At 44.5% G+C, this 23,599-nt stretch overlaps 1 protein-coding gene across 4 annotated transcripts in view; it reads right to left on the bottom strand.

Moving 5' to 3' along the window:
• CCDC138 (coiled-coil domain containing 138) overlaps window positions 210–23,599 on the bottom strand; it is a 31,691-nt gene continuing 8,301 nt past the window's right edge. For 3 of the 4 annotated variants that reach the window (XM_018055305.1, XM_018055304.1, XM_018055303.1), the window contains exons 7-15: window positions 22,461–22,580; window positions 19,374–19,451; window positions 19,159–19,266; window positions 15,848–16,012; window positions 12,761–12,877; window positions 9,737–9,929; window positions 7,728–7,904; window positions 2,258–2,396; window positions 210–736 (exon numbers count right to left, since the gene is read on the bottom strand). In XM_018055305.1, the coding sequence (XP_017910794.1) occupies window positions 571–736; window positions 2,258–2,396; window positions 7,728–7,904; window positions 9,737–9,929; window positions 12,761–12,877; window positions 15,848–16,012; window positions 19,159–19,266; window positions 19,374–19,451; window positions 22,461–22,580 (1,263 nt within the window). In that variant the 3' untranslated portion in view covers window positions 210–570. Of the gene's footprint in view, window positions 737–2,257; window positions 2,397–6,011; window positions 7,545–7,727; window positions 7,905–9,736; window positions 9,930–12,760; window positions 12,878–15,847; window positions 16,013–19,158; window positions 19,267–19,373; window positions 19,452–22,460; window positions 22,581–23,599 lie in introns of those variants that run through there. The other variant, XM_018055307.1, reaches the window with a different exon arrangement.

Below are 23,599 nucleotides of genomic sequence, written 5' to 3' on the forward strand. Positions count from 1 at the left end.
CATGTATGCTGAGGAGTATAATTTCTGATTTCCTCTGTGCGTCCACCCTCTGTCCTGCAGCCTGAGCACCAGCTCACCTGGACCCCGGCCACACCCATCCCGACGGCAGCGAGGTCCCTGGTGCTGGGCCCATGGCAGCTCAGATGTACGTGCTTCTGTTTATGGAAGGCGAGGCTCTTCATGTATTAAGAAAACGGAACAATATGATCTGTGTTCCCACACAAACACCAATTTTATTCCAAATAATCACATAATTTTAAGAATTTTCCCAAAACATTTTTACAAAGAGTAGCCCGAGTGTCATTTGCCCTGAAAATTCCACTGTGTACATGAGTACCACCTGAGCCAAATGGAAAAAGTCCAAACTTGCTGCAGCTTCCATGGGTTTCATTTTAAAAGTTTTAAAAAACTTAAAAAAATTTTTTTTAACTTTTTTTTTTTTCTATTTTTCATGATAAATGATGCTACTCATATGTAACTTTACTCGGTAGACTTTTAGTTACTTTGCTGATTTTTACAGTCTGACAAGCAGCAGCACGCAAGCAGTATCTGTAAACAGTAACGACCAGTCTAAGGGTTTGTGCTGGCAGCCAGGGAGTTGCATTTCGTTAGACCCAAATTGAACAGAGTAGAGTTGAGGTTGATGCAGAGAAAGGCGTGCTCTGGGTGTGTCGTCCTCTGTATCTCCTGAAGCATCAGGTGGATTGTGAAGAGTTCAAAGAGCTTCTTATTACTCCTGCAAGAGAGGGAGCACCTTAACGTCATCTCACACTCAAGAACAGTGAGACAGCCTTACGTGTGAATGGCATCCTGTTTCATAATAGCAGAGGAAATAGGTAACTAGAGGATTCACATGCCGAGACAGACAGGACACGATCTGTGAAACAGGTCTAACGTGGAAAAGTATTCAAGGAGAAAAGAGGACAATTCACCCTGGAGCCTGCACCACAGTCACTACCAGAGCAGGCTTGCCCTCAGCCAGCCAGAGTCAAGTACCCGACCACCATGTCTCAGGTATGTCAGCTTCTTCATGGAGCAGACCATTAGCTGACCTCTTGACCTAGCTCCTGGCCACTGTCCTCTGAAGAGCAACCAGTCAGCAACCTCACTTTCAGTAAGTTAGACTCGTATCTGGTAACGTATTTCTTACTTCCTTGTCCACATCTATTTCCCTCTATGGTAACCTTTATAACCATCCATCTCATCCAGGGTCTCCATCTCTGTGGATTTACAGTTTTATTCTAAGGCTGGCTTGGGCATCAATATTCCCAGCCCCTCATTCAAGCTTTGTTCCAATTCTATATCTACGCCTGAAATGAATACAAACTACAAAGCTCTGGCCCAGGACACAGCCACACGGGAACTACACCTCCACCAATTCCAGGAGCAGGAACTCAGAGGAATGAAACACCCCTGCAGCCTCAGGGCACCACAGAGGGTGAAGGACCACAGGCCCCCTGGAGAATTCACTGATTACAAATCAAGACAGTCACAGCCAGTCAGCCTGAGAGAAAAGGAAGACAATGAACTGACAAGCCTGAATGACACCAGAGCTAAACTAGTAACTTGCTGCACTAAGGATGAGGTCACAACGTGACAACAAATAATGTACTACAGTGTGGCATCGTGTGTGACACCAGGCAGGACAGGCTGACCTGCAGTCACACAACCACAAGTAACTTCAGGGTGCACTGTGTTTGCTGAACCAAACCAAGAGGTCACGGCATAAAAACACAACACACAGGAGATGTCCAGATTTCCCTCAAAGAAACACTAGAGAATACAAGATTCAGGGAAAATATAGCTTAAAGTCTACATCCTTTTTAAAAAAAAATAATTTAAATACCAATGCTTGCATCAGGGAAAGAAGAAATACAAAAAGAAAGCCCTCACTTATAGAAATGAAATCAAACCAGTGCAGCAGTGCGTCCATGCCTGCTCATGGCCAGCACCAGTCAGTCTTTTCTGCCTGCTTCCTTCTCATCCCCGACCCAGTGCATCCGCAGTAAGCACCAGCAGGATACACGTTCATCTGCCCCTTGTCTTCACCTGTGATCACAGTGCGCCAGCCTGCAGGAAGCTGGTCCAGGGTTCACTCTGTCACTAAGTGTGTGGCCCGAGACCAGCATTAACACCGCACACGCTCGCTGGAAACTCTGATTTAATAATCCCAGCGGAGCCAGTGCAGAAGCAGAAATGTAAATGATCACAGTGAGCTAGTTTCTGACGAGAAAGGTCAGAAATCAGAAATCCTTACTTGATTTTGGAAAGCTTCTGCAGGATGATACTGAGCTTCTCTAGGACATGGAGGTCGAGCTTTGGCGCCCGGAGCAGCACGGAGCAGGTCCGGAAGAAGAGCGAGCAGCTGCAGGCCTCCAGGAAGGGCTGCAGGGCACCTGCAAGACAGGAGGGGGCAGGGGCAGGGGGCGGGGGACCAGTACCTGGGGGGCGCAGGTACCAACCCTGCTGGGTAGGGTTTCCATTCTTTCCACTCTTACACTGTGGGGAAAATACCATCATTGGAAGAATTAAAATATCTACTGGCTCTTGTTGAACAAGCAAACTGAAGGTAATGAGGTCAGAGTTCCATTCTTCAGATTCTTCCATTAAGCAGAATTGAGAATAAAGTCCATAAGAGTAGGCTGTTTAAATAGTGCTTTAGCAGTATTTAATAAGAAGAAGAAATTCTGTTGGGGTGATAATTTTTTAAAGCATCTTAAATTTATGAATTTCATTTACATTTAATGACAACTTGCATAATGACAACTGAATAAGGAAGAACTTTTTAGCATAAAAGCAAAAGTGGGAAAGATTCATAAAAGAAAAGATTGAAGATTTTAATAAAAAATTTTTTGAAAAGACTTATGCTTTCTACAGTATTCCTTGCTTGAATTTTTTTGAGCAATGAAAGTTCATTTATATTTAATTTTCAAACTGTGGTTAAATATGCATAAGGTAACATGTACCACTGTAACCACTTGGAAAAGTGTAGTGTTTGCTAGTGTTATGTGCACACGTGCCATTGTGTAAACACCACCCCACGCACCCCAGAGCTGCTCATCTTCCCCAGCTGGCTCTGTCCCGTTAGTCACTAACCCCCAGCTTCTGTGCCCCGTTCCGACCTCCTGTCTCTACATATGACAACACGAGGGCCCTCACATGTGTGAAGTCACAGAGGATCTGCCCTTCTGTGTCTGTCTTATTACACTCAGCATAACGTCCTTGAAGCCTGCCTGTGGTGTAGCAGGTGTCAGCTTCCACCTTTTTAAAGGCTGAATGATATTCCACAGTGCACAGACCACACTTTCTCTTGCTGCTTTCTTTCTGACAGTCTGACACTTTAATATCATGTGTCTCTAAGGTGGGGTCTCTCCAGGTTTATCCTGAACTTCACTGAGCTGTGGAATTTGGTGAAATTCTTAGATTTGCAAAAGCATGTCTTTCCTCAAACGTGGTAAGTTTTCAGCCATATTTCTTTAAATCATCTTCATGAATTCAGCCACATCTCCGGACAAGCACCTGCAAATTCATGGAGCATGGTGAATCTAGCGCTGCCCTGGATTAGGTGTTGTCTTCAGGGAGTGCTGAGGCTAGGCTGACCTTCTGTCCAGACGCTAAGACTTCCTTCACGTCAACAGTGAAGCACAGCGCTCTCTCGTCTTCCGTGTGTTCACTAAGCAGCACTTTTAATTTCCTTCAAGAACTTTTCCTTTGCGTTCACAGCTTGGCTAACAGCTTAGTGGAAGAACCCCAGCTGTAGGCCTGTCTTCCCTTTTGACCCACCTTTCTCATTGACTTCAATCACGTCTTTCCATTTTAAGTGAGAGAGGAGTACTCTTCCTCTCCCATGAACTCTCTGAGGCCACTGGAGGGGTACGCTGCTGCTGCTGCTAAGCTGCTTCAGTCGTATCCGACCCTGTGTGACCCCATAGACGGCAGCCCATCAGGCTCCCCCGTCCCTGGGATTCTCCAGGCAAGAACACTGGAGTGGGTTGCCATTTCTTTCTCCAATGCATGAAAGTGAAAAGGGAAATTGAAGTTGCTCAGTCGTGTCTGACTCTTAGCGACCCCATGGACTGCAGCCCACCAGGCTCCTCCATCCATGGGATTTTCCAGGCAAGAGTATATTCATTAGCCTAATTTCATATTGTGTGTCAGGGAGCAGGGAGGCTTGAGGAAAGAGATGGGGGAACTGCAGTCAGTGATGCAGGCAGAACACACACAACATTATTAAGTTCACGGCCCGTCCCCCCACCTCCTGCCCCAAACCACGACAGCATCAAGACCACTGGTCACAGATCACTGTAACAAACACAGTAATAATGAAAAGGTTTGAAACACCATGAGAATGACAAAAATGTGACACAGAGATGTGAAGGGAGCAAATGCTGCTGGAAAAATGGTGCCAGAAGATCTATTCAAGGCAAGGTCTCCACACACCTTCAGTATGTTAAAAAAAAAAGAAGTACTTGCAAAAGCACAATTCACAATAGGCTCGTGAATGTACATATTTTTGGATAGTAGGACTTTGGGGGTTTTGGCCAGTTTCCCAGCTTCTATTTCTTTTATAATAAAAATAAACTTTACTTGAAAAACAAGGTCTGAGAAACATACTCAAATACATTGCTCCATTCAGGTGTTAAATGGTAACACAAGATGGTTTCTAGAGCACAAAAGAGAATAAACTAATAATACAAATACAAACTTAAATAACTTTATTTAAACTACGTCTGACAAGGAAAGGAAAGCTCTTCAGGAAAGTGAAACTCATGCTCTTACACAGCTAAGCCCAGGTAGGTGAGTGACAGCTTTCACCACTGACAGGAAGAGAAAGAAACTACAGACTAATTTCCTAAAAGCACACTGCTCAGTTATCGTCTGATTTATACTCATGTGCAAAACGTATAATCAGAAGCCCTCAATCCAAAAATAACACTGTGCTCACAACACACACTCAGGTAGAGCAACGCACAGACCTCCGTTCAAACTCATGAAGTGTAGCCCAGCAGCTTTCAGAGAACTCTGCCCACACAGTTCCTGGTACTTCTCATGCTTGGGGGAGGTCGGGTGGGGATGGCAAAGGTGACCTGCGGTGGATGGACAGGGGACCCTGGACAGACACACAGAGCTCCTACCGCTTCGCCACATCTGTGCCAAAGACTGGTCTTCTTAAACTTCCAACACGGCACCGGGAACCCACCACCCTCCCCCAAATACGTGACAACAGTCATGAAACAAGGTGGCCACCAGATTGGGTGGCTCAGGTCCCCCAGTCACAGCCCACTAGACAAACTAGAACTCCACTTGAATCTGAGACACGAGACTCCAGAATGACGAACCTAACAGCCAGCTAAGGCGACAGTGTAGACAGACAATCACAAAGTTTCTCTACTTCTGAGTCGTCTGGTCCACAAAAACCTCTGCCCGAGGCCCCACCAAGCCCCACTGGGAATGCTGTTTGCGCAAATAAACTTTTCAAGTTACAGTGTGTCTCAGTTTACCAGTTTACAATGCTGCTAAAGCACTAGAAGACGAAGTAAAACAAACATACAGAATACATGCCCCATGTTTTAAATTACTCTGGGATTTAACAGACGTGAAACGACTGTGGAGTCACCTCCCAGTCTCAGGCCGTTTCTACACTGAGCCCCAGGTGGACACCACCAGGCACAGCTTAGCCACTGGCAGCTCCTCTCGGGCCCTTGGGTCCAGAGCCCCACACGGGCACTGAGGAGGCCCCGCTCAGCAAAGTGGCAGACCCGAGGCCCAAACCATGGCACTGCATACACGGGCCACCAAGGCCCAGGAGCTGCAGACCAGCGCTATCAGGATTTCTTTTCCAACAATTCTTCCGAAACAGTTACGTGGTAAAAGAGGGCTTCCCCAGCGGCTCAGAAGTAAAGAATCTGCCTGCTATGCAGGAGATGTGGGTTCAATCTCTGGGTTGAGAAGATCCCCTGGAGAAGGGAATGGCAACCCACTCCAGTATTCTTGCCTGGAGAATCCCATGGACAGAGGAGCCTGGCGGGATACAATCCATAGGGTTACAAAGAGTCAGACATGACTGAGCAACTCAACAACAATATGGTGAAATGAGTTTCCCACCTCAAACCTAAAAAGAACAAAACAAAACCAACAGTAGGAAAGTATTTGCTGTGTTTTGATCTATGATTCATTTATCCCTTCAACAAACTTTGTTGGCTAATACCAGGCATTGGGTTTATGCTAAAAATGGAAAATGCATCCAACAAACACACATACCTCGGTCAGCAACCCTCAAAGTTACATCACTTCCGGCCTCCTGGGTCCTATCTCTGCCAGCACAGCTCCCAGAGAGCAGCCTCAGGAGCAGTTGTTTACCCCACGGGACGGGAAGAGCGAGACAGGGTGAGGGCGGCTGGGACAGAGGCCCTGGGCCATGCATGAGGAACCGAACATGGGTGCTGTAGGCACCCCAATGCTTCTGAGGTTGTATCACATTGTCCTCTGGCTACACGGTGACTTCGTCTGTCAGACACTCAGATGGCTTTGTCTCTGATGAACAAACATTTACACCTGATAGGAGTTTTGTTTTCCTTACTGAAAAAAATTCTGTGAAACTCGTTGGAAATTCACCTACTTCAAAAAGTAACCTTGAGTCTCTGTCTCAGTCACTAATTTTGCACTGCTGCTGGAGACCTGACATCAGTCAATCAAGAGCTGCCACATCACCATCACCCCTCAGGGAGGAGTGAGATTCCAGCGGGCAGTCTGATCATTTAACAGTGACAGTCAAGAGATGAACACAAATAAACTCGGCCAACGGAGGCTGTCCCCCTGGGGCAGGAGGAAGCAGTCCAGGGTGGGGGAGTGTGTGGCAGAGCCCCTCCCCAACCCACAGCCCTGGGTTCAAGTCCGAGCTCCGCCTTGGCCCAGCTGTGGGTCCAGGACAAGCCAGCTGACCCTCCAGGCCCCGGCTCTCCCCAGGGCCTCCTCGCAGGACTGTGTGGGGAAACAGGCACACAGACCACATCCAGGGAGGCTGGAGGGACAACTGGCCACCAGGGACCTGCCCTTGCTTGCTGGCTCCCACAGAGCTTGGGCTTCCTGGCTGTGGTTCCACGTTCTCAAGGCATAATGAGAAGTGCCGTGCACGGAAGATGAGAAACCCAAGAGTGGAAAGAATCACTGAAGCAAAATGGCAGCTTCCCACAAGTTGAGGGGTTTCCCTGGGGTCTGAAGAACAAGGCAGGCAAAGCCCATCAGAGTCCTGGCTGGGCTGGGGAGGAGCCCCCACCAGCGAGTAAGAGCCTGTCTCACTCACCAGGGCCATCGCCGAGAGGAAAACCCCACTGACCACACTGCTTCATGCACTCGAGCATCAGAGACGCAGGGAGGCTGCGGGAGTCTCCGGGAGGAGAGGAGGCTGGGTCCCCATGTGCCCTGCAGGTGGGGTCGCTTCCCCTCAGCCACCAGGACATGGCTGCTCTGCTGCACAACAGACATGAGCAACAGAGAAGGGGCTGGAAGATGATCGAATCTTCACACTGAGGCCCCTGGGAAAGCTGGTGGACATGTGGACAAAGGGTGAGGCTCTAGGACTCTGAACAGCACTGCTGACCCTGTGACCCAGCTGTGCCGTACACAACACAGTTGCATGTTGAGAACAGACTCAAACCATTGCCCTCACTGGGCACGACACTCTTTGGACTTCCCCTCTCCCTCCCATTATTGGACATGACACTCACTGGATTCCACGGTCATCTGCAGCAGGCTGTCCATGACGCTGGGCAGCAGCCCCCGGCTGGAGAGCTTCAGGTGGCTCAGCACCACTGGCACCGCCTGCAGCTGCAGGAACAGGCTCTTCCCCTCGTCCGCCTGCAGGTCCAGACACAGCGAGTCGAATGCCTGTGCCAGGAAGTCAGCTGGAAGACAGGGCACCAGACAATGACCGCATCGTTAGTCCAGCAGGTCACAGACATGGCAGGAAGGGGACCCCGATGCGGCCGCAAACACTAGAGAAAAGAAGAAACTGAAGAACCAGACAAGATGGGCTAAATCAGACACTGCCCCTCACTCAGCTGTCAGGACTGAAATGGAGAAGACAGTACGACAGGGTAAACTTCACTCAGAAATCCCCTGTTCAACACTGAATTTACATTGAGCACCACTCCTTTTTCTTTATATCAAGGCAAACAGTCACTATTCAGCAGTCTGATCATGACTACTGCCTGCCGACACCTGTGAGCAGCGTCACCACCGCCACCTCGACAGCTGCTTCTGAGACAAGCTTTCTTGCTACTGCTGCTCCCATCGACCTGTTTCAAAATGTAACTTTATAAAAATGAGGGTTTCTGCCTCCAGATCAAGACCAAATGGGAGCCACTCCCAGAGCTCAGGAGACCGACCTTCTTGGGTTGCCTGAGACGTCTCTGCCAGGAGGCCAGACCATCCTGACTGCAGGATGGACCTGAGGTCAGATAATATGCAGGTAGTGTATGAAGAGTTGACACAAAGTGTCAAACCCACAACAGGATCATGTCTATGCAGACGCTCGTGAAGAATAGAAGTCCTTGATTTCTGCCCTGACACTCCAGCAATAACCCTTCCCTGACCTGGGCACTCACCGTTACTCATGAACTCTGTACTTACGTCCTGTTATTTCACAGTGGATGAGGTTTTACCAACACCGTGTTAGAGCAAGGTCCACATTTCACAGAATGTGCTTTGCTTACGTGAAAAATATTTCTTTCTTCGTTCATTATTGTTCCTTATTACTGATGATCAGAAGAGTTAACACTCTAATCACGAGCTCTGTGGGGTCTCGTTCATCAGGGCACCACCCCCATGACCCGAGAACCCCCCAAAGGCGAGTTTCCTGACACCATCTCCCTGGGAGTAGGGTCCCCATGTGAACTGTGACAGGGACAAACATTCAGCCCACAGCACATGGCAGCCAGCACCTCTCTCTGCCAGTGTCCCTGTCTGACCTGCATGGACCATCCCCAAGTCACCAGTTTTCACTATCTGCTTCTGTGTCCATCCCCACGTGTTTAAGGCCAGTGCTGCGGACGGCGTGTCCAATACTGGACTGCTCAGAGTTGGGGAGGGTGCACCGAATCCTTCCTGCTTATCTCTTCTTCCCATTCGTGTTACCAGCAACGAACATCACTGTGTCTCTGATGATGGGACCAAGTACGTTGATACATGGTGGACTCTGGTCTGGGCTTCTCACACACATCTCAGACAGCCACTACCCCTTCTGATACAACTCTGGGGACCATAACCACAAGGAAGAAGAGAACAAAGACAGAGGCACTGTCTGGTAGGCAAGCTCTCTCTGTCACTAGCTACTGAGCTCTGCTGTTATGAGGAAAAGCAGTCAGAGGCTACAGGAGGCAGATTAACATACACGTGTTCAACTAAACTTTATTCACAGAGATAAGTGCTGGGCCTCCCGGGCTCCGGCCCACCAAGCATTGTCCCAGTGGATCCGTAAAGGTGCACTCTCCGTGGTGTGTGGGCTTTGTGAGGTGGGTAGCGGCAAAGGCTGCCATGGACACAGGATCCAGGCGCATCAGTAAAGGCCCTGGAGGGCAACAAGCCAGCCCACCACTGACCTTCTCAACTTCAGCAACTACAGTCGTTCTAGGAGATACTGGGCCCCCAGCATGAAAGAGCACACTAGTCCATTCTTAAAAAGTAAAATGTGTAACTATGTAAAAACTGCTTCAGTGTGGACAATCTGAAGGCTTACCTTGAGTGACTGTTTTGAGGACGATTAAAGTGGACACGAATCTCAGGGGCAAGCTGGTGCTCTTGAAGAAGGCAGCTGTCCTTGGTCGACTCTCCACTGAGTGCTCTAAGGCCACGTCCTGAACACCCTTCGTCACCACTCCTCTGAATATGTCTTCACCCAACCTCCTCAGTGTGGTTGTCATGGTAGAGTGCTGTTAAAAATATGAACTCTCTCGGTACACTTATCCATGGTCAGGAAATAGATATTTTAAATACTACAATCAAATATATGAACTAAAAATAAGCCAACTAAAAAAAAATTCAATGGAGCTGAAAATACACAGGATTGAAAAGCGGAATACAGGAAACCCACTGTGCAGACGCACACAGATGAAAAGGGCGTGCACAAAGAGAACACAGCGCGCCGACAGCGACCGAGAGGCTGGGGCAGCTCTCAACCTCAAACAGGCTTCAGGGCAGGCAGTTACCGGGGAAGGAGGGGCAGCACGCAGTGACGGAGGGCGAGGGCTCCAGGAAGACACGACGACACCTCGGATGTGTGATCACCTGCAGACACGACACCCACCCCACGGTCTGTCAAGAATAACCGATAAGCTGGACTTCATTAAAAGGAAAGCCTCCTGCTCTGTGAAAGCACTGTCAAGCGAGTAAGAGGACAAGCCAGAGACGGGGGAGAAAACATGTGTAAACACACTTCAAAGACTGTTATCCAAATACTGATAGAGTCCTAGAGACTCAGCAGTAAGAGAACACAGCCCGATTAAAAACGCACAGATGACCCGGACACCGCAGCCAAGACAACACACAGATGCCAGGCAGACACAAGCAGCAGCACCGCACACGTCATCAGGGTGAAACCCCTGTGGGTGACACCTCACACTACAGGGAGGGCTGAAGCCCCAAACCCCGATAACACCAGATGCTGGTCAGCCTGTGGGGCAACAGGTACCCTCAGCACTGCTGGGGCACCAGAGGGTGCTGCTGCTCGAAAAACAGGCTTCAGCTTCTTAAACAACAAAGCATCCTCTTAGCCAATAACCATGCTCCCTGATATTTCAGCTCCTGAAGGAGCTGAAAACTTATATCCACACAAAAACATGCCTGTGGATGTGACAACTCTGCTCAGAGTTGCCAAATCTTGGTAGCAACCAACACGTCTGTCAGTAGGTGATGGATAAACAGTGGTCCATCCAGACAGTGGAATAGTAGTCACAGCTGAAAAGAGCTATTAGGCCATGGAAAGGCACGGAGTAGCCTTAATACATATGACTATGTGGAAGAAGCCCGTGTTAAAAGGGCACGCACTGTGTCACCCAGCTCCATGATATTCTGGAAAAGGCAGGACCACCTGGGTAGTAAATGGACCAGGTGTGGTGGGGCAGAACAGGCACAGGACAGAGGATTTTTAGGACAAAGTTTTTTTGGCATCAAATTTTAATTTTTTGCATTGATTTTCTATTAAACTATACTGTGTGATAGTGTAACAATGGTTACAGGCTCCAATACATTTGTCAAAACCCACAGAACGCACACCACCAAGATGTTGGGGGATGAAACGCAGGACTGTGAAGAAGATTCCGTCTGGCAGGGATGCTGATGGGTGGGGGGCGGTGCAGGTGCAGGGCAGGGTACCTGGGAAATCTCCCTGCTCAGTGCTGCTCTAAAACGTGACGTCTACATACGAGAAGAGCAACGTGAGACTCTGGAGGGAGGCGGGACTGTCCCCTGACCGCGGCCCTGGCGGTGCCACTGCGCCGCCTTCGGGAGACGGACACGACGTGTCTTTTATTTCTTATGACCACAGAGAATCTCTAATCACCTCAAAATAAAAAGCTTAACTTATGTACCTGCACTTTGACAACCGTTGAAACTAAATTACTAAAAACCCATCAGTACGTGTTTAGCAACGCGCAGGTGAGAACCATACTTCTCAGCAGAAAGCCGTGCAGCTGGCAGCCCCGCCGGAGCACACGGAGCTGCCGAGTCCACACTGGAGGCAGGGCAGCACGAACTGTCTCAGCAAGAATGAGAAGACTATTCCGGAAGGAAGACAAAGTCTCACTCAATGCTGAGTCTAGCCTTTGATGGCTGAAAGCAAGAATTCAGCCAACCTTTCTCAGAACCCATCACACAAACAGCAAAGTCACAGTGACTTTGAACAGACTCGATCATTTTATGTAACTTTCTTTTATGAGACAAACGTACGACCAATACACTCAGATGATGTTATGTGTGTGGATGCACATGGGCATATGCTCCCCCACACACGTGCTCATGCACTCACTTGTTTACCATGATGGCAAAATATTTAGGATTTCCTCAGGAAAGGTATTTCCCTAAACCTCAGCCATCTGGCTACATAACCATCAGTCGTGCATGGAGCAGCTTAGCCCCCTCATCCTAAGGGCCATGGGGCCAAGAGGAAACTACCCCAGCAATCCTTTGTTTCTTTCCCATCTTTAACTGAATGAAACCTGTATCAGGATGTATCAATACTAACTGGGGAAATAAAATTTTACAAACCTACTATAATTCACAGCACACGGTACACACGCACCTCACATTTGGATTAAACAACCCTAGGTGAGCTGGTAACACACACCCTTCATTTTCATGACGCTGGAGTAACTCTCCCTCTTTGATTAGCTTATCCTAACAATCACAGTCCCATTTAGCTAGTGTGTGTTTATTGACATAAGCACAAAAAATCAATTTCTATTACCTTCAAGAATATAAGAAACCATAAATTAAATAACGGGGCAGGGGGAAGCAGTTAGTTTCAACAATAACCTAACACAGTGAAACTCCTTATTACACAATTCTGAAGCTCACAATGACCCACTGCACTGAGAAAGAGGACAGAGAGGGAGAAAGAAGAGCAAGTGGTGAACGAAGCAAGGGAGGCAGGAAAAGTCCTGCGACGTGAAGAGAATGCACAGGGAAGCCTGAGAAAGAGCAAGACCGGGAGTCACGCAGTACTGAACACAGCTTTCCCTGCAGATCGACTCTGATTCACAGTTACCTGAGTCCCGGCATCGAGCTGCCTTAGAGACCAGTAGATAAACTTCACGAAAGGCTCGTGAAGCCTGGCATTCACAAAGGGCAACCACTGCAGCTGCTCTGTCATCAGAGGCAAAAGCTAAACAGGAAACGATGGAAAACATAAACACACAGTTTTCAGACATATGAAATTATCAGTTTTCCAAAAATTATTTTTCCAAAAGAAAATAAGAGTTCTCTAACAAAAAAATTCTCTACTTCAAAATTAAATGCAATACAATAAGGAAACACACATTTGAGACATTACATATATATTTCCTTGACCCACCGATAGCACACCTAGGATTTTAAGATTAACCTATATAAACACACATCTGAATCTTTTGTTGTTGTTCAGGTGCTAAGTTGTGTCTGACTCTTTGCGATCCCATGGATTACAGCATAAACTTCTGGTACATCTATAACCATTAGCTGATAATGCCATCTTTATTGCCATGGCATAGTCTAAGGTGATAAAAGCAGGTTTCAAAAGTGTAATAAGATCCCCTTTATATAAAATATGTCTATTGAATTTATATTGAGAGAGAGAAGAAAAGATGTTTTTAAAAAGTATTAACAGTGAGATTTCAATAACTGGAAAGATGTTCACTTTCCTCTTTACATGTCTTTCATATACATTTTAATGTTAATTTGTAAAAATAATATACATTAAAAAAATCTAAATATGAACACTGACTCAACAGTACGTTATTTTGTTGCAAGTTTAAGACCACAGAGATACAGTCTAAGGCTTTGAGGAAATAATCCCACTTCTGCTATAACAGCCTAAGAAAATTACCTACAATAAAACCTTCTAAAAGCTCGCATAAAAAATAGTGTTACACTGATTCGAAAAAAATGGAAGTGACTTAACGGCCTAACAAAGAGAAATAGCTAGGTCAAGTGAATAGCTCTACTCAGTGGACTAGAGATGATGAACAGAAAATATTAATGATAAAAATTAAAAGTAATAAAAGCAAGGATGTAAAATCTTATGTAATTGGACCACAGACATGATAATAAAGACACACCAGATCTGTGACAGCAGCTCTGGGACACCCTCTCCACGCACCACCCGCCTCTATTCCGTGACCCCAACCCCTGATACACTCTCTTTGACTTCTGAGACCTAGCTCCCCCCACCTCTCTGCTCACTTTCAGGGACTCCTACTGGCTGGTTCTCAGTCACCTGGTCACTGGAGCTCCTCAACTAGGATCAGCCAATTAGGACTCATGCCTCCCGCATCCACACGCAGTTCAGGCATCTCTGTAGAGCTCCATCCCCGAGGCAACGCCCACCAGACACAAGCATGCTAGTCTCCAGCTCAGTTGCCTAAAACTATCCAGCCAGAGGTACAAACCCAGATCTTGTGGTTTCCTACCTGGAGTGAATGCTGCCAACATGTATTCCAGTGCAAAACCAACAGCTAGGAGCCAACCTTGAGGCCCCTGAGAAGTACAGGGTCCAGCACCAAGTCCCACCAAGTTCCAAGTACGCAAAGCTGCATACTTTCGTATTGGCTTCCCCAGTGGCTTACTGAGTAAAGAATCTGCCTGCAATGCAGGAGACACAGGAGACCAGGGTTCAATTCCTGGGTTGGGAAGGTCCTCTGGAGGAAGAAATGGCAACCCACTCCAGTATTCCTGCCTGGAAAATCCCTTGGATGGAGGAGCCTAGGGGGCTACAGTCCAAAGGGTCGCAAAGAGTCTGACACGACTGAATGATTAATATTTTAGTTCAAAGGTGTACATCCAGAACAAGTTAATAAATAATAATCCTTATTCGAGGATGACAACAAGAACCTGGTGCTCCCGCGGGCTATGGCTGGAGGTGTAGTTCCCTGGTCAGCAGGCTGTTAGCAGAAGGTCACCCCAGCCTGGTTATGACCCTCCTCCCTCCTTCTCTGCCTTCACGGCTGGTGAGGGTGAGTGAGCCTCTGATCGACTCTACAGCAGCCTCTTGTGTCTGGTCTGAAGTGCTCTGTGGTTACTGGACCCACTCGGATCACCCTGCGTTAATCACCACTTTAACCAAGGCTCCAACACTTGGGCCACCTGATGCAAAGAGCCGACTCATTAGAAAAGACCATGATGCTGGGAAAGATGGAAGGCAGGAGGAAAAGGGGACGACAGAATATGAGATGGTTGGATGACATCATCAACTCAATGGACATGAGTTTAAGCAAGCGCTGGGAGATGGTGATGAACAGGGAAGCCTGGTGTGCTGCAGTCCATGGGGTTGCAAAGAGGTGGACACAACTGAGTGACTGAACAACAACCTCCACTTGGGGGTCAGTGGATGAGTAACTTTAATTCACTTTGGCAAAGTGATGTAACACCCACGGGCTCTAGGGCTTAGGTTACGAGTATCTCCAGGGCCATTATCCTGCCCAGCACAAAAGGCATTTAGAAGAAACTTTTTAGGTAAGGATGAAAACTGGAAATAATTTCCTAAAATGAAACCATGTCCTGTATGTAATAATTCTTTAAGTCAAACAAACAACCTCAGATATCCACTCTTCGGAGTTTTTAATGTATTTCTTGTAGAATGCAAAAGTCAACCTCTAGTGACAATTTATACTGACTGTAAATCATGAATATCAATATCCAAATTCATGTTTGTAATTTAAGAAAATGGTCATTTGTCTTTGATAATGAGAAACCTTTTGAAAATTTTGAAACTACTGTTTGTTCTTTCATGACAAAAGGCAAAATAAAATTATTTTAGTGAGATGTGAATCCTAAAAAGATACATTATCAGGAATTGTCCATATCACTGATTACCTGCCTAACTCTAAAATATAATTATTTTGCCATTTTTTGGAGTAGGTTTTTAATTTCTGGTCTTCCTTTAAAAGGAAATTCCCATCATGTTATAAAAATACACACTCATTTTAAATTTAAAATGAGTCTTTTTACAGCAGACTATTGGTATGATCAACTTTCTATCAAAAATACTTTCAATATTTTTTCTCCTGCAAAATATACCACAAGCTTCTTCTTTTCACTCTTCACGTCTCTACTGAGTTACATTATTTCAAACAAACCTTATATTATTTTAAAAACGAACCTTCACACACTTCTCCTGAATATCACTTCTCTGAGAAGCAAATGTGGGTAGTGGCTTTTCACCATCCATTCCAGATTCCTCATTTTTCAATTTGCTAAGGTGATGATCTGAAATCCAGTCCATGAAGACAGTTAAAAGTTCATAAACTTGCCCATTAAGTGATACCTATAAGCAAAAAATTAAAGCAAGCATTTATTTCAATTCACAGCTTGCTAAAACTTCAAAGGCAAGTTTTACATTTGTTATGTTATTATGAAATAATTTATCTAAACTCCTCCTGTAAAACAGGCACTGGATTGCAAAGCCTCTCCAGATGGAAGAAATTCCAAATCAAATCTCTCTAGTTAACATCAGACACATGTTAAACGCTGGCTGACAGAAGAGGGGAAACCCACCACAATAAGGACATTGAAAGAACTGTACCTTATTATTACCAAGAGTGAATTTTCATTAAAATTCTTTATCCAAGTTTGATAATGAAGAAAAGCAAAATTGGCGTTAATTCAAGGGCATGAACCACCATACCTAAGGTTTTAACAAATTTAAAGGTTTTAAAAGCTAAATAATTTCCACCATGGAACTTATCTTCCTCCCCCAAAAGCTGTTTTTCTTTACATTGTACCATTCTATAAAACGGATATGAAATTTTTTCCTGGAAACACTGTTCTTTGAGAGTCTACACAAATGGGAAGAAAACAAGAACCAAATGCCATAAAAAACCAGTATAAATTCAACTCAACTGACTTCTGTGTTCCTTCAAACCACTTTTAATCATTTTAAGTCGATGTTTATCACACGTGTGCCTTAGGGAACTATGCCAGATTTAACTTTAGACAGAGAAGTACAAGAGCAAAGTAATAAAACAGGCATAGTTCAGCAGACAGCAATCCACAAAAACAAAAACAGAAGAAGGAAAACAAAGTTACATTATTCTGAACAACAGTAATCTTTAACTTTTTCAATTTTCTTCAAATAGGAACTTTTGATGAAAACTACCATCATCTTGAGTACCTGAGTATAAATCTCTGCCGGGGGCCAGCAGAGGAACTCCGCCCATGGCAAAGGTCATGAGGAAGGAGGCTTGGCATACGCAAAGGCGTGATCAAGCCTCAGGAAACCCCCTGTTCCTGAGCATCTATCCCAAAACCAGTCTGTTTTATGCTCTCACCTACACCTCTGACTTGACGGGGGGCTCTCCCCCATAACCGTTTTTCTCGGAGAAGGAGTAAACGTGCAGCTCCAAGGCAATAAAAATTCCTGGGCGTGACAAGAGTGTTTCAGCTTACGGACTCCTCTGAAGGTTATCTAGCCTGCCTGTATAGGTTCGTCTGGCCACATGTGATTGTTTACAGCCTCCCAATCTGAGAGGCATGAGATGTTTTAGACTTACTAAAGGTAAATTCTTTTAGGGAGTTGGAAATTATTAGTATAGTGCATTGGTTAGGAATTATATTGGTGAAGGGTTTTTCATTTGTTGTGTCAATAATTGCTGCTAATTCCCTGCTCTGGGTGGGACAAGGATGTCTCAGGTCGAACCTCTCTGCTGACAGACTAGCTTGTGTGGCAAGATTATCCATATTCCTGCCACTACTCACATGATTGTTTTCTACCTCTTAAAACAGCACAAAGAGTTTTGGAGTATTTTGAGAGTCTTAATTAGCATAGGGCTTTTCTCCATTGTTGAGTCAATGATTGCCGCCAGGCCTCCATATCCTTAGGCACCTGGGAATATATTAATCAATGTATTTGGAATATAGAAAAGGAAATATAGTAGTTTTTAAGGTTAGCAATACTAGACTTTTTGAGTTAATGAATTTTCTCTTTTGTAATAGATCACTGTACATTGTTATAAATCACTGTGTCCTTGCTATGTAAAAATGTAACTTTATCACTATCTTGAGACTAAATAGATCTTAAGGGGAACATTGGTGAGAGGATTTTCATTTGTTGGGTTGATGTTTGCTGCTAAATCTCCATGTTCCCTGCCCTTATAATGAATATAACTAGCATATGGAGAAATAAGTATTAACCTTTAAGCATATAGGAGAAATAAGCATTAACCTTTAAGATTAATCATGTTAACCTTGGGTTAAATAAATTCCTTTCTTGATTGTAACTCACTACACCCTCACCCTATAGGAATGTAACTTTATTTGGAGGGTGGTGCCTGAGTTAAGAAAAAACACCCTTGGAAGAAATAAGTTTTTTGGTTATCAGAAAGAAAGGATCATAAAATGTCAGCAGGTCTCATGGCCAGAAGATGATGTAATATCCCTAAGACCTTTTTTTATACATTTATGTGAAGCACCTGATTTTGATAAAGGTCAGGACTGCTGACTCCCGCGTGACTCTGTATTCATCCCTATGTGTAACAAAAGGTATATAAACAAACCCAAAAGTAAAGAAATTGGATCAGTTTCCGGAAAGACTGATACCCCCATGTCGCTTCTTTCTTGCTCCCCGTTTCTCTGGCTGAATTCCAAGTTATTTTCTCCACTAATTTTCCTGCTACACTATCCGTTTCTAATCTCTCTATATACCTGTGATTAAATATGTATTTTTCCAAGGACGCCGACGCTGTCCCCACCTTCGAATCACCCTGGATTCACCGGGGCTGGACCCCGGCAAATCTCCACTTTCTCTACTTTTAATTTTTTTTAATTAAAAATTTTTTTCCACAACTAGCATCCTCTTTAATAAAACATGGAAACTATGTAGTAGGGAAAAGGGTAGGAGAGTTAAATAGGACCTCTTCCAACCACTAAGCCCTCTGCACACAGCCTGTGTGTGGCAGACAGAGGGTTGGGTGTGGGGAGGCAGCAACAGGCTGGAGCAGCCCTTTTGGGAGTGGAATGTGGGGTCCAGGCAAGTCTGCAGTGAGATATTACTACCACCCACTGGAAAGATGAAAATAAGAAGGATTGGAAACATCAAATATGGGCGAAGCTATGGTGCAACAGAACAGACTGCCAGCAACGGTACAAATAACATGACCACTTTGGAAAACTGGCTGCCGCCCCAGAAGTTAAACCTACGTGTACCTAAGTGAAATTTCAGTCTTGTCTTTATTTCTAAAAGGGATGGAAACATATGTCCACAAAGAGCCCTGTACACTGATATTCTTAGCAGCTGAATATTTTGCTCTGTTTTTAAAACAAAAGCATATCTGAAATATTATGATACTTTTCTACAAAGAAATTATTAAGGTGAATACTTCCATAACAAAAAGAATGTTTGATAAATTAGAAAAAAAAGGAAAGAACAAAGAGAAAAATGTCCTGGCTTTGCAGTAGAGAAATTTTCAACCATACCTTACAAGGTTTTGAAGCTGGTACTTTTTCCTGCTTTAAACTTTTTGCTTCATGAGTGGCCTGGGGATTGCCCTTCAGTCTCTGTATTGTCATGAACTCATACTTCCTCTGCGACAGTACGTATCCACGAATTAAAGAAAAATGGTATCAGAAGTGAAACCAAGGCAGCCATTTCAGATTTCACTTGTGTCCCAAGAGCAGAGCAGGTTCCTTACCTGTAGATTGTCTAAGCGGGCTTGAACTCTTTTGGCCTGAACTTCCAACTTCCTGTTTTCTTCACTCACTTCATTCAACTAAAGCAGGAAAACAACAGACACTTCAATAGAAACATCAAGCTGATTTCCTAGTCAAGTTTTCCCAGGATACTATCTTATCTGGTCTATCACCAGGCAACACAAAACACAGAGGCAGCACCCGCGATTCAAGATCACAGCAAAAACCACCACTGGGCCTAAAACATGAAGAGTGTCTAGAAAGTTTACTTCATTCTACGAAAAACGTGCAAGTCTCCTACCATCTTAAATGAAAAGACATTTTAACAGGGAACGTCCTTTTTCTGAATTTTCTACTGAACCATAATATACATACGAGAAAATGCACAAACCACGTAACAATGTAGTCAATTATTGGGACTGGAGTTAATGTCTGCATAACTCAGGAAAAGTGCCTTCTTCACCGTAGGGGGTTTTCCCACCCCACACGCAACACAGCCTTCAACTTCTTTCCATCCTCTTTAACTGCTTTTTAAATAGCGTTTTGCATGCTTTGTGTGTTCTGTGTATGTATAATCTCTTAGGTTTATTCCTGCACAGCCAATGCTTCTTGATGCTGCTACCTATAGCATCTTTCAATAAACAGTATCTGGTTATTATTGATATGCAGAAACACACTTGCTTTTTAAAAAAAATTTATCTTTTTAATTGAAGGATAAATGCTTTTACAGAATTGTGTTGGCTTCTGCCAAACATCAACATGAATCAGCCATGCGTATAAATACGTCCCGACTTTTACTGAACCCATATCTGGAAAGTCTCCTGAACTTGTTTAATTCTAGTAACTTATCTGTATGCTCATCTGGACACTGACTACATCTGTGCATAATCACGTCATCAGAGGATAATTCTTATTTCCTCCTTCCCAATCCTGACAGCTCCTTGCTACACGGACCAGGACGTTAGTACAAAGATCCCCAGAATCAGGAACAGTGAACACCTTCCTTGTTGTGATCTCAGAGGGAAAAGATTTCAGTAACTTATGTTAAGTGTGAGTGTTGTTAGGATTGTTTCTTTTTGTAGATACTCTATGAGAATTAAGTTCTCTTCTACTCCTAGTTATTATCTTGAGTTGGTGCTGAATTTTAAATCAAAGAATTATGATTCTTCTCTTTTTATCAGATGATGTATTAATTTTCAAATGATAAATGACCCCTGTATTCCTCAGATAAATCCACTGAATGACATTATACTTTTTAGGTAGCTTTAGATTCAACTTGCTGATATTAAAATTTTTGCATCTATACTCATTGGAGACTGGCTGCATTTTTCTTGTTGCGCTGACAGGTTTAGACTCAAGGTTCTGCCCGGCCTCCTATGACAGGAAAGAGAGCCTTTCTCTTTTATGTTAATCACGTCTGTGATATTTCCTCCAGGAATACTGCTCCTTCTTTGAAGATAAGGTGCCTTATTTGTCTCTGATTTTATCTTTACCTAAAGTTTTCACATCTTAAAACAGCATACCAGTATGGTGTTTCTCAACATTTATCCTCCTGAGGGTTAATAGAATTTCTTAAATCTGTGGGCTGGTAGGTTTCACCAACTTGTGGATATTATCCTTTCACATTTTGCCTCTCTATCTCACCAAGTACTTTGGGAACTCCCATGTTAACTTCTTCACTATGCTCCCTGCGCCTCTCAGGTGAAGTGTCCAACCTTTCACTATGCCTATCAACAGGCTCCACCCCTTAGTAACGCACACATCCACCCCAGTCACTACACACTCACCAAACGCATGCCAGACGATCAGGATCACGGTCACCTGAGAGCCAGGTGCGGGCGACAATGCACCTATGCTAGCAATCAGAAACTCTTCTCAAGAGAGCGAGATAAGACTGCAGTGGGAAAACACAGTCTCTCCAAGGATAAGAGGGCTCCAGACAAGGTGGGTCAAGGGCACACTCACTGCAGGAGGGCAGACAGTTCGGAAAAGACAAAGAATCAGATCCAGTGAGAACTGGGGACCTGGTTATCACCGCCATGGAGACAGGTTACAACAAGCGGGGACTACAGAAATCAGGGAGACAGAAAAGAACACACAGCTGGCCAAGGAGTTCGAGGTGCAAACGCTCCAGAGTCCACATTCAGCCCCCTGCTGGAATCCATAAAGTTCCCCACCCAGGGACTCAGCTGCTAAAATGCTGAGGTTCACCCGTTTGTGCTCATCCATGCCTCCCTAGGGCTTCCCTGGTGGCTCAGAGGTGAACGCGTCTGCCTGGAATGAGGGCGACCCGGGTTCGATCCCTGGGTCAGGAAGATCCCCTGGAGAAGGAAATGGCAACCCACTCCAGTACTCTTGCCTGGAGAATCCTATGGAGGGAGGAGCCTGGTAGGCTACAGTCCATGGGGTTGCAAAGAGTCGGATGTGACTGAGCAAATTCACTTTCACTTTCTTTCATGCTTCCTTCCCCACAAACACACCATCACTCTCCTCTCCCTCTTCACAAAGCCCTGCACTTCAAAACTGGCAAAAGGGAGCAAAAAAAAAACCCCAACAATTAGCAAGAACCTAGTGCAACCTGAGTCTGACGGAGCACTGAGCTGACCCACAGCTCTGCATACATAGTACAGTGCAGTGTGACACGGTGGGTGTGAGCTCACCACAGCTCTCTATACATAGTGTAGTGCAGTGTGGCGCGGTGGGCGGGAGCTCACACAACAGACCCTCCAAAAATACACGGTGGTGTGTAACAGCCAGGTCAAGAACAGCACACAGCTACAACTCAGCACCTGAAGTCCCGAGGTTAGCAGGTTTCCTTTTGCTTGTTTTTAATCTAGCCACTGCTTTTAACAGTTTGAAAAATTACAAGTTGTCAAATAGCTCAGCTAGTTGTCAGAACAGATGATGAGAAACCAAGAGCTAGCTTAACTATTTTATATTCAGAAGTATTTTATAATAAAGCTAACAAATAAAGATGATAATCAAGGTTTTCTCTACACAGAATATGCTCTAAGATTCTGACTTGAACTGGTTAATCTATACAGTTCTGAGAATGTCTCATAATCTAACACAGATAAACTAGGTCTTACCTGTTTCTTTAAGCTATCATTCAATCCTTTCAATGCATCAAAGGAAGACCTTAGCCTTTTGCTTTCCTTATTTCTCTCTTTAAGAACTTCAGTTAAGTGCTCAACTTCCGCATCATGTTGCTAGGAGGGAAAAACAGAGATTCAACATCACTAATGCTACTGAACACAAGTTACATATAAATTATAACTCCCTGGGGCTTCCCTGGTGGCTCAGTAGAGAATCCGTCTGCCAATGCAGGAGACAAGGGTTCAGTCTCAGATCTGGGAAGATCCTACATGCCTCAGAGCAACTGAAGCCCTTTCACCACAACTACTGAGCCTGTGCTCTAAGTCTGTGCTCCACAGCGAGAAGTCACTGCAATGAGAAGCCGCCTGCACACTGCAACTAGAGAGTAGCCCCGCTCACCACAACTAGAGAAAAGCTGGCGCAGCAACCAAGACCCAGCGCAGCCAAAAACAAATATATAAAATTACAAGAAATAAATAAAAAATAAAAACTAGGCTTAAAAAAAAAATTACAACTCCTTGAATCACAAGGATTTTAATCAGTATATTTAAGCATAATGGCTGACACTGCAAGTAATTTATAAAAACTGGATAATCAACCAACTTAATAACAAAGCATTAAAAATATGTTAAATACCTATTAAAACATATTATACAAATTAAGTAGCATTAAGGCTATTTTCTGGTCCTGCTCAGAAAAATCTCCAACAGAAACTCACTGAAATAATTTCTGACATCATGGAATGATATAGGAGTTCTGATCCTTTTAGGAGACTAGTTAATTATTCATAGCTTTGTGAATTAAAATTTAAGGTTTAAATTAGCCCTCTGGAGAAGAAATATTCCACACATAGAACTGTTCTCATAAATTAGCTAAAACTGTTGTACATCTCAGAAAACTTAAATACATAATAAAATTTCCTGAGCCCCAAACGATTTGACTTTCCTTAACCAGTTTCATAAATATTAAAATAAATTTCCCCTAATTATATTCAAATAAGAGCACATTTAGATTTGCAAATACTTGCATAGTTTCTTTCACTTTTTACTCTCAGATTTATTCATAATCTATTAAAACAATTAAATTTCCCAAGAAATCAAGAAACTGATTTCCTTCTTCCAAGTAATCATCC

This window comes from Capra hircus, chromosome 11 (assembly GCF_001704415.2).
Source record: "Capra hircus breed San Clemente chromosome 11, ASM170441v1, whole genome shotgun sequence".
Lineage (NCBI taxonomy): Eukaryota > Metazoa > Chordata > Mammalia > Artiodactyla > Bovidae > Capra > Capra hircus.